Here is a 10,255-nt window from a genome sequence, read left to right on the forward strand (position 1 = left end):
CAGGTTGGAAGAATCCGGCGGCGGGGTTTGGAGGAGGAAAGCCTCATCACCCGGGTAGCCTTCCATTCATGGAAGTATTTTTGGCACCTGGAGAACACTCCTCCTGAGTTCCCCGACTTCCCTACACCTAACGGAGTGAGGGCTTAGAAGTAGGCTGGGCCCTTGGGAGCCACAGGGCACCCACAAGGCGCCTCACAAGCCGGACGCTGCTGACCCCACCCTCATGACCCTGCTGGTCCACAAAGAGGAAACTGTTGGACTCCGGCAGGACTTCATGCGAGTGCTGGCCAGTGGTACACCCAATCGAGTCCAGGATCCCTGAGAGAAACCGTCCCAATGGAAGCAGGATCCCTGCACGGCCCCAGGAGTTCAGGGGCGCAACCCGGCTCCACACCGCGGAAGCATCCATCGTTCGGGCCGGGATCCTGGGCTCCACCACCAGGCAGGCACTCAGCCACCAGCCTTGAACAGGATCCCCAGGCAGGCAAGGAGGGCTGGGACCAGTACATTCTCTGAACAAAATTTAAAGAAGTCTCTGCTCTTGGCTCCCGCTGCCCCACCGAACACGGGACACGATGGCGTCCCCTTCATTTGTTGGGGCTCAGCTGTGAGCGTCTTGTGCCTCTCGGTTGCCGAATCCAGCGAGCTGGGCTGGCTCGGGTCACGTGGTCCTGCGGCCAGAGCCCCAGCGCTGACCCCGTGGGGAGGGAGGGGCGGGCGCCGAGAGGGAAGGGGCGGCGCAGCAGGGGCTGGGCGGGACGGGGCGGAGGGGCGGAGGGGCGGCCCGAGCGTCCGGGGTTCCCTGCAGAGGCCACTCTGGGCCGAGGATCCCAGTCTCCAGGCAGCCCGTAGCCGACCCTCGGCAAGCACCGCGCCCTCCTGCCCTCCTGTCCGCCGGTGAGTGCTCCTGAAGGGCCTGCCTTTGCGGGCCCCGCCCCAGTCGGTCGATCTCTCCCAGAGCTGTGGGGCCCGGCTCCGGAGGCCCTGCGCTGGCTGACGTCCGGGCCGGTCCTTCCCAGCCCCCACTGAGCCCACCCCAGAGCCCTATCTGGCCCAGACAGCGGAGGAGGTGAGCTCCGCGTTAGGAATGCACCGGGGATGCGGGGCAGGGCTCGGGGGCCATTCCTCCCCGAGGATCCTGAGACCTGCCCGGGATCCTCCCTGGCCTAGGAGTTGGGTGAACGGTCTGATCGACAGCACCTGCCCGGCACAAGCGCGGGCGATGACAGAGGGTGCCCAGCGGCCCGTGAACTCGACACTGGTCCTCGTTTCCTGCAGGTCGGGACCGCTCCCGGGGAGATGTACCAGAGCTTGGCACTGGCTCCGAGCCCCGGCCAGGCCACCTACGCCGACTCGGGAGCCTTTCTGCACGCTGCGGGCGCAGGATCCCCGATGTTCGTGCCGCAGGCGCGGGTACCTTCCGTGCTGTCTTACCTGCCGGCGTGCGAAGCGGGCCCACAGCCCTCAGCGCTCCCTGCGCACCCGGGCTGGGCGCAGGCGGCCGCCGCGGACTCCTCGACCTTTGGTTCTGGTAGCCCGCACCCACCGGCCGCGCAACCGCCGGGGGCCACCGCCTTTCCATTCGCGCACAGTCCCCCCGGACCTTGCAGCCGCAGCAGCGCTGGGAGCCGGGACGATGGCGTCTACCAGGGCACACTTCTGGCTCGCGATCAGTACACCGCCTCGCTTGGGCGGCCAGTGAGCGCCTCATATCCCACAACCTACCCCACCTACGTGAGCCCCGACGTGGCCCAGTCTTGGACCGCGGGACCCTTCGATGGCAGCGTACTGCACGGCCTGCAGAGCCGCCCGGCTGGCCTCCCAGGCAGCAGGGCCACTTTCGGTGAGTGCGGGGCTCGGGCGCGGCTCCATTGACGTGGGTGCTCACCGAACCCGGGTAAGCCCGTACCCTGAGAAATGCTACACACACACACACACACACACACACACACACACACACCAATCAGGGACAGGTCTACTCGAGCGATCAGCCCAGACGTCCTGGGGCTTGTAAACCTCCCGGGAATACCGTGCCTCACCTACCATCGAAGAAAACCTTGTATATAGAATTCTTTTTTAATATGATAATAAGAAAGTACATATATTTCTGCCATTCATTTATCCGAACCCAAGACAGCATTCTAGGTCGTGCCAATTTCGAGACTACGTTTTAAATATTTTTTGAAAAGTTTGGCAATGATTTTTATAAAGTTCAAAATATCCGTTCATTTAAGTAAGTCGCCACATTCGTCCTCTCTGTCGTAGAATGTTTGCATTCTAATTTGAACCCTGGTTTCGATCGTTCCCTGGAGCATAAATTCGGACAATCGAATTCTAGGCCTGTGAAGCGGGGAATCGCTCACCCGGTTTCTGAGTATACTCGGCAGCACACATTTTTGCCCGGCGCAGCCGAAAACCGAAGGCCACGCCTCTGTGCTTGCAACCCCAGACCCCCTCTGAGTTACCCCTCCGGGGAACTGGAGGCAACGCCGCCCTGCTCCTGCCGCCTTTTGGCCCCCGGGCCCCGAGCGCAGGAAGCGGGCTCTGGCCCCGGCGCCCAGCGCAGCCCAGTGCCTGGCGCCCACCCCCGGCCGGGCGATGATTGATCCCCGCCCCGCCCCCACCCGGCGCCCCCGCCGCCCGCGCGTCGCCGGCGCCTGGCCCGGCCGGAGGGGACCTGGGAGCCCTCCACCCCCGCCCATGCCGGAGACGCCGCCGCGCAGCCCGGCCTTCCAAGGGAAGACAGTGATTGTGACTACACCAAAGTCTCCAGGCCCTCTGCGCCCCTGAAGGATCTCGCGATCCCGCTGAGCCTCTCAGCCCACATCCCCTGGGGTCGACCCACTTTGCAGAGAGGCGGCCAGGGGATAGCGGGTCCCCTGGGAGCGACGCCCCTTGCACCCGGCTAATGCCCCTTCATCTGCCTCCCCTTCGGGTGCTGAAGCCCCTGCTTCCCAAGCAGGTCACAAATGCAGACGCTGGCACTGGACCCTGGTTCAAAGAGGGACCCGCCCCAGGTGTCCGCCCTAAGGTTTGGTTTAGTCACACTTCCGCCTTATAAAAACAACCCTAATGAATTTCACCGTGTGCCGATTAAAAATTAAAAAATGAAACGAGACAAGGCATAAAAATAATTGGTTTAGTAGGATAGATTTAAGGCACGACAAAGGGAGGAGGGGTCCTGCAGAAGCCCTCGGGCTGGGGGCAGGGCAGAGACGCCGGCCCACAGCCCTCAGCCGCTTCTTCCCATAGCGTCTGACTTCTTGGAGGAGTTCCCCGGCGAGGGCAGAGAGTGCGTCAACTGCGGCGCCCTTTCCACTCCGCTGTGGCGCCGAGATGGCACGGGCCACTACCTGTGTAACGCCTGCGGCCTCTACCACAAGATGAACGGTGTCAACCGGCCGCTTGTTCGGCCCCAGAAGCGCCTGGTGAGTGTGGGCTGCGCCGTGTGGGAAGGGCCAGAAGGGCCAGGATCGGCTGCTGGGCGGCTTGGCTCCCGCGATGCTCCCAGGAAGTCAGGCAACCCCCCAAGCCCAGACGTGGTGAGGCCAGCTCATCTCCTCCAGAACCCCTAGTGGGGGAAGAGGCAGGGACCAAGCCCCACTCCTAATGGGATACTGGCTGGCAGCCCAGGGCCCAGTGTCTGCCCAGTCTGGCTGCTTAGCTCTTGTTGGGATGGGCACTAGATGTGAGCCACCCGCTGGTCCACCACTCAGGAAGGACCCAGTTTTGAAGACAAGCTCTGCCCTGAGTGGGCAGACCAGAGTGCTATGGGCCCAGTGGGCCCTGGGGCCTCAGCCTGCAGCCAGGCCAGCCAAGCTCAGGGTGGCCTGCCAGGGATGGGGCTGGGGGAGGTGTCCGCAGAGTAGGTGCTTATGTGGGGGACATGGAAACCCTAAATGGGAGGTTCTGGGGGGGCTGTGCCTTTGGGGAGCCTCCAGGAAGCCCGGCCTCAGCCTCTTCCTGCTGGGCAAAGCTCATTTCCTTTCTGTCCCCCTGATGTGTGATGAGTTGGGAGTTGGTGTGAGAGCCATGGCAGGGCTGGCTCACCAGAGGCTGGACAGAGGTGTGGAGGGGCTTCACTCTTCAGCATGTCACAGGCAGACCTTTTAGGGTCACATTTTCAATGAGAGTTTGGGGTGTTGACAAGGCATTCAGGTTATCCAAAGCTGATGAGGGCACATGGCCCCTGCAGGGCTCAGGTCTGGGCAGGGGTATCCCTGGGGCACCAAGCCCTTCTGCCTAACAGTGTGAGCCCTGCACAGGGCCATCCACTGGTGCTGGCCTGTCGGGCCTGCAGTGCCTTTCAGCACTGGCCCTTCAGGGTGCGCAGCTGTGTGTGAACCTGAGCCCCACACAGGGGCAGCCCACTTGAGGTCTGGGAGGCAGGAGAGGAGGTGTGGTGGCCCCTGGGCAGCCTGCTTCTCTTCCTCTCAGCTGGCTAGGGCTTGGGAACTTCAGGTCTCCACTTCGATGCTGGGGAGGGCCACCTCAGAGGCCCCCACAGTGTCCTCTAAGCCCTTTCTCCAGCAAGTCCTTCCCCCTCCCCACAAATGTGGCTGGTCTGGTCTGAACTCCATATGGGCTTTGCTGATGGGAAAACTGAGAACAGGGTGGGGAGGTGGCAGGTAGGAGCAGGTCCTGTGGTGGGACTGCACCCCAGCCCCTCAGGCCACAGTCTCCCCTGGGTATCAGGCCAGTCTGCTCCTCAGGCTGTGTCCACCTTCTGCATGCCAGGCCCTGAACTGGGCACCAGGACACACCTAAGGAGTGAAGAATGGGCTGGGATGTGGCTCAATGGTAAGGCACTTGCCTTGCATGCATGAAGCCCTGGGTTTGATCTCCAGTTCCAAAAACCAAAGACAAAAAAAAAAAAAAAAAAAGCCAACCCAAGAAGTGGGGAATGAATCTGGAGCCTTCCTGTTCACGTTGTACATAGCAGATGGTTGATGTGGGTGGCGTGGACCCCAACCCCAACCCCAACCCTTGGCTGGCCTGGGGATTGAGGCCTGTCTCCTGGCCTGGGAAAATGGGTGATAAGCTTTGCAAATGCCTCCTGAGAGGCCGCAGGTCTCTAGTTACCTGCCTGCCCCCTTCTCTAAGGCCACGGGCCTTGGATGGTAGGAACAGTGTGGTCACTCCAGGCCTATCCCAACCTGAGCATAGAACATGTCCAGGAAGTGTGTGCCAAGTGGGACCTTCAGGGGCCCCCTCTACTGCCCATCTCTCCCCCAGGAGGACCCTGGGGATCTCTCCTGACCTGCTTTAGGGTTCCCAGCCCATGACGCAGAGTTGAGCACCACGACTGGCTGATGCAGAGCTGGGCAGAGCATGGACACCCAGGGACTCAGGGCTCTGCTACCAGAGCTGACCAGGTGGCTCCTGGCCATGGGGCTGGCTGGTCACTCCAAATTTGCCCCACAGCCCCCCAATTGTACCTCACAAGCCCCTTGAGTATGGCCAGAACTGATGTCCCAGGTGAGGCCCCCCTGGAGAAATTTGTCCCAATCCGCTTTTATTTTATTATTATTTTTTAATTTATGTTTTGGTTGTAGTTGGGCACAATACCTTTATTTTATTTATTAATTTTTATGTGGTGCTGAAGATTGAACCCAGGGCCTCGCACATGCTAGGTGAGCGCTCTACCTCAGAGCCACAACCCAGCCCCGTGTCCTCTTCTAAAGGAGTACTGTCATCTTAGAACGATCATCAAGATTACAGGAAAGCAGCCACCATCCCCGCCGGCAGGAGCCCTAACTCTCTGGTCCTTTGTGTGCTTTTCTGGGTGCATTAGCACCTCCAACCTGAGGCTTCTGTCGTGGTGGACAAGCAAGGGGAGCGGTCACAGTGGCCCCAGGCCACCTGCCTCCTCATCTGCAGTACACACCTGTCACACCCACGTCCCCACCAGAGTCTGGCCTCCATGTGCATGGACATGGTCTGGGCCCTCTGAGCTCCACACAAGCCAGAGCCCAGCAGCCAGGGTCAGAGAGGACAGCAGACCCACAGCCCAAGGCCAGCTCCAGCACCAGCTTCAAGAAGGAGCCAGTCAGGTGGGCTGAGCGTCCTTTGTTGGCAGGTCCACCTAGCCCAGGCAGGTCTCCACCTCTGATACTCCCAAGCCCCCTCCTTCCTGCTCAGCCCCTGGAGACTCGTGTCCCAGAGTCAGTTTGCCCTCGGCCAGCAAGGGAGCTGACTTTTCCCAGGCCAGTGTCCATTGTGTCTTCTCTAAGAGGGGCTGCTCAGGCCCTGGCCCTCCCCAGGCTCTGATTCTGGCTGTCCCCTTCCCTGTCTTGGGTAGCCAGGGCTCTGGCCTCAGAGGAGGCTGCTCCATAGTGCAGGACACTGTGGCCTGCACGTTCACCTTCCAGAGTGTTCCCCTGCAGAGCAAGTGGGGGTCTGGAGTCTTGCCTGGCCGCCCCGCTCTGCCCTGCGGCCCACACTGACTTGTTTGGAAGTCTCAGGTGCACACAGAGCCTGTCCCTCAGCCTCCCTGGTTATGGTGAGCGGGCTTGGAAGCTCAAGTTCTTTGGAAAAGAACAGACCAAAAAACCAAACTGCAGCCAAGAGAGGCCTGGCAGGGGGTGCCTACAGGTGGCCAGGCCTGGCTGTCTGGACAGTGAGGAGAGACAGGTACAGGCTGAGAGCCCCGGTGCAGGTGTGGTGACAGTGGGGACACCAGAGCAGGACAAGGGCAGCCCTGGGGGTGTGTTCCCGAAGTGTGCAGTGAAAGGAGGCAGTCTGCACCCAGTCCCCCGTCCCTCCTGGACCCTCAGCCTGCCCTCTGAACACAGGCAGTCTGAAGCAGGAGAAGGTGAATGAGGAAGCACTTCAAAATTCTTTTTGAGGTCATTCTTTTTTTTTTTTTCCTATTTTCTTAATTTTTTATAAAAGTAAAAACATGGTCATGGTCACTGTCCTGATATTCAAACCTGGCTTCAGATGTCCCCGCTGCACACACACAGTCTGCGCAGGCCACCGTGTCTCCTCACCTTCCACACCTGAGGCAGCTCCTGGCCCCCCAGGGCGCATCCCTGGCAGCTGGAGGCCCTGTGTGCGCCTGTGCCTGTGGCAAGGGGCGAGTGGGTCTAGTGCCCAGTGTGCTAGCTGGCTCAACGGGGAGAGTGCCTCAGGCCATGGCTCCCTGGTCTGAAGGGACAGCAGAGTGGGCTGCAGTGGGGCCTGGGGTGGTGCCAGGTAAGGAGCAGGACCACCAGTTACTGGGGACTTCAGACCAACAAATACTCGAGTGTTTGCACTCCGGGGGCAGCAGGGGACCCAGCTGCACAGAGCACTCGCTGTCCCGTGGCTGGGACCTGGGTTCTGCTCAGAGCTGCAGCCCTGCAGGAGGTGCCAAGGTCAGGGCTGCCCCCTGGGGAGGACAGGATGCATGGATGGGGTGCTCAGCATCCTGGGCCTCTGTCTGGACAGTGGGCTCTGGAAGGGCAGAGGGAATGTCCAAGTTCCTGCCCCCAGAGGTGGTACAAGGGAGGCTTCCCCTGGAGACTGGCTGGGGTCCGGCTGAGTGGGGCCCGTGCTCCTGCCGTGGAGTTGCCACCACCCAGGACCATGGGCCCTGCCTCCCTTCCAGGGTGTGCCAGCTCCCTCCACTCCATTGAAATGAGCCACAAGCCTTATCCCCAGGGTGCCCCCGGGGAGACCATTGGGGACTCCCAAGTGGCTGGACATCAGCCCAGCAGCCAGGGTGTGGAGGCCACGGGCCTGGGAATGGACGCTGTTCCTCAGTCTCCCCAGCCAGATGAGCTGTGGCCCTGAGGCTGGTCTCCTGACCTGGCCCCCTCCTCACCTTTCCACCATGGAGACTGGTCTCAAGGCCTGCCTCCACACAGAGGCCCAGAGAACACAGGGCTGGAATTCTCAGGGCCTGGCAGCTGCTTGCAGCAGGGTGCCCTGGGGAGGGAGGGCAGATCCATACCTGAGGATTTGAGGAAAGCTGGCGCTTGGGCTTTAGACAATCCCCTGCCACACTCCTAGGCTGTCCTCCAGGGCAGGCCCATGCCTCAGCCACAGCCTGGGAGAAAGGGGTGGGCAGGAGGTGGTCCGTGAGGCAGACTTGGCCCTTGCCCTCTTCCTGAGGTGTGAGGGGTGGGGAAGGGGATGCTGAGGTCGCCGTGCTGCTCCTCTGACGCAGGCGAGTTTGCTCTCACTTAATGGTTCTCTGGCTTGGTCCTGGGCAGGAGCATACAGAGGGGCATGGCTTTGTCCTGGTGGACTCTGTCCCTGTGCCCCAAGACACCACTCTGTAGTTTGGACCCTGCAAGGCATCCCCATCGTCCTGGAGAGAAGGGCCAGGGACCCAGACCAAGTGGAGCAGTTTGAACTGGGGGAAGTGGGTGGACACGGTCAGGGGCATCATCCAAGAGCAGGGCCAGGAGTGGACAAGGTCTGGGGCAGGCGGCTGGGAAGCTCTGCTGTGGGGTTTGGGAAGGGCATCAAGCAGAGGCGCTCCTGTGGCTCCCAGGCTCCAGGGACAAGACTCCACGCAAACACGGAGCTGAGTCAGGCAGGAGAGAAGCAGCAGGGCCCAGCAGCTGAGGGGACAGGCCTGCAGAAGTGACCCCCAAGCCACAAGCACAGCAGAGGCTCCACGGGGCCTCCACTTGCTCCAGTTGACACCCTTCCAGGGTATGAGTCCTGCTGCCCCTGGCAAGGCTCACATCGCTTCTCTGTCCCCAGTCCTCGTCCCGCCGTGCTGGCCTCTGCTGCACCAATTGCCACACGACCAACACCACGTTGTGGCGACGGAACACAGAGGGCGAGCCTGTGTGCAACGCCTGTGGCCTCTACATGAAGCTGCACGGGGTGAGTGTGCCCAACGGGCAGCCTGGCCTCTGCTGGGGAGCTGGGAGGAACCAGGCAGGGTGGCTCCAATGGCCCTCAGAGGTTGGAACCAGGGTCCAGCACTGCCTGCTCACCCTGCCTGGGGGAAAGACACAGGCCCAAGGTGCAGGTGGCCAAACAGCTTGAACACTGGCCAGCGCCCGCCATCCAGGAGCAAGGGGCTGTGGGCCTAGACGAGGGAGGTAGGTGTGCCCACCCTTGCTGTCCCGACCAGGTGCCTCGGCCACTGGCCATGAAAAAGGAAAGTATCCAGACTCGCAAACGGAAGCCGAAGAGCACTGCTAAGACCAGGGGCTGCCCAGGTGTGTGGGGAGGCTGCCCAGGTGCATGGGGAGGCTGCCCAGGTGCATGGGGAGGGCCCCACGCCAAGGAGCCCAGCCCAGCCCCGAGACCGGCTCCCACCAGCAGTGTGTATGTTTGGTCCAAGCGCCATCTTCCCAAGGGAGGGACTCCCCAAGGACTGGCTCCAGGAGGTGCAGGGTGGATGACCGGCCCAGCAATGGGGCCCAGCCCGGGCAGGATGCACCTCTCTGGCCCAGTCAGGAGAAGCAGCCTGGCCAGATGTGGCACCTTCTGTAAGTGCCCCTCCTCCCCCACCTAGGATCCGCAGTGAATGCCACAGCCTCCCCGCCTGCTGTCCCCAACACGGAGATCTTGGCTGCCACTTTGAAACCAGAGCCAAGCCTGGTGTCCCCAATGGGTGCCGAGCCCAACGTCACCTCCCAGGTATGGAGGACAGAGTGGGGAGGGGTGCCCAGAACTGGTCCGTACCCCTTCTCAGGGTTCCACCAGAACCCCCAAGGGCCTCCCCCAGAGCTCAGCTGGGCATGTGGTCAGCCTCCGTCATCAGGAAGTGTCCGTGGGCACAGAGCCCTGCATGTCACGTGCCTTACCGAGAGCGAACCTCAGGAGGATCCCAACCCCATTCAGGGAGCCGAGGGCCCCTCAGGGAAGCTGTCCATAGTGGGGGCTCCTGATGCAGGAAGGCCAGGCTGCTCCTGGGTTCTCACACAGCCCTCCTCCCTGCAGGCCCCTGGCCCGGTGGATGGCCCCCTGACCCCCGGCCACTTGGAATTCAAGTTTGAGCCTGAAGACTTTGCCTTCTCCTCCACGGCCCTGGGCCCCCAGGCAGGCCTCAGTGGTGCCCTACACCAGGAGGCCTGGTGTGCCCTGGCCTTGGCCTAGGCCCCAGCCAAGGTGTCGTCGGGGGCTTCCTGGACAGCGCCCGCAGACTCACCTGCGCTGGCAGAGATTGCCAGGCCCATCCACCAGAGAGGCCTCCTCCTGGAGTCTAGAGGCTTGGGAGTCACTCAACATGGTGGCACAGACAGCCCAGAGCCAAAGGAAAGCTGAGGAGGGGCTTGAGCCCCTCTGCCCACGCCCTGCTTGGGCC

General features: G+C 61.9%; 1 protein-coding gene across 1 annotated transcript; it reads left to right on the forward strand.

Moving 5' to 3' along the window:
• Nucleotides 1-773: 773 nt before the first annotated feature.
• GATA5 (GATA binding protein 5) lies at nt 774-10,047 on the forward strand (the record flags this gene model as incomplete). The annotated part of the gene is made up of 7 exons (XM_081292282.1): nt 774-897; nt 1,279-1,843; nt 3,253-3,428; nt 8,698-8,823; nt 9,077-9,164; nt 9,464-9,588; nt 9,892-10,047. The coding sequence occupies exons 2-7, from the start codon at nt 1,300-1,302 to the stop codon at nt 10,045-10,047; spliced, it is 1,215 nt and encodes a 404-aa protein (XP_081148408.1). The 5' UTR covers nt 774-897; nt 1,279-1,299.
• Nucleotides 10,048-10,255: the final 208 nt, after the last annotated feature.

This window comes from Spermophilus citellus (assembly GCF_964194105.1).
Source record: "Spermophilus citellus genome assembly, chromosome: 4".
Lineage (NCBI taxonomy): Eukaryota > Metazoa > Chordata > Mammalia > Rodentia > Sciuridae > Spermophilus > Spermophilus citellus.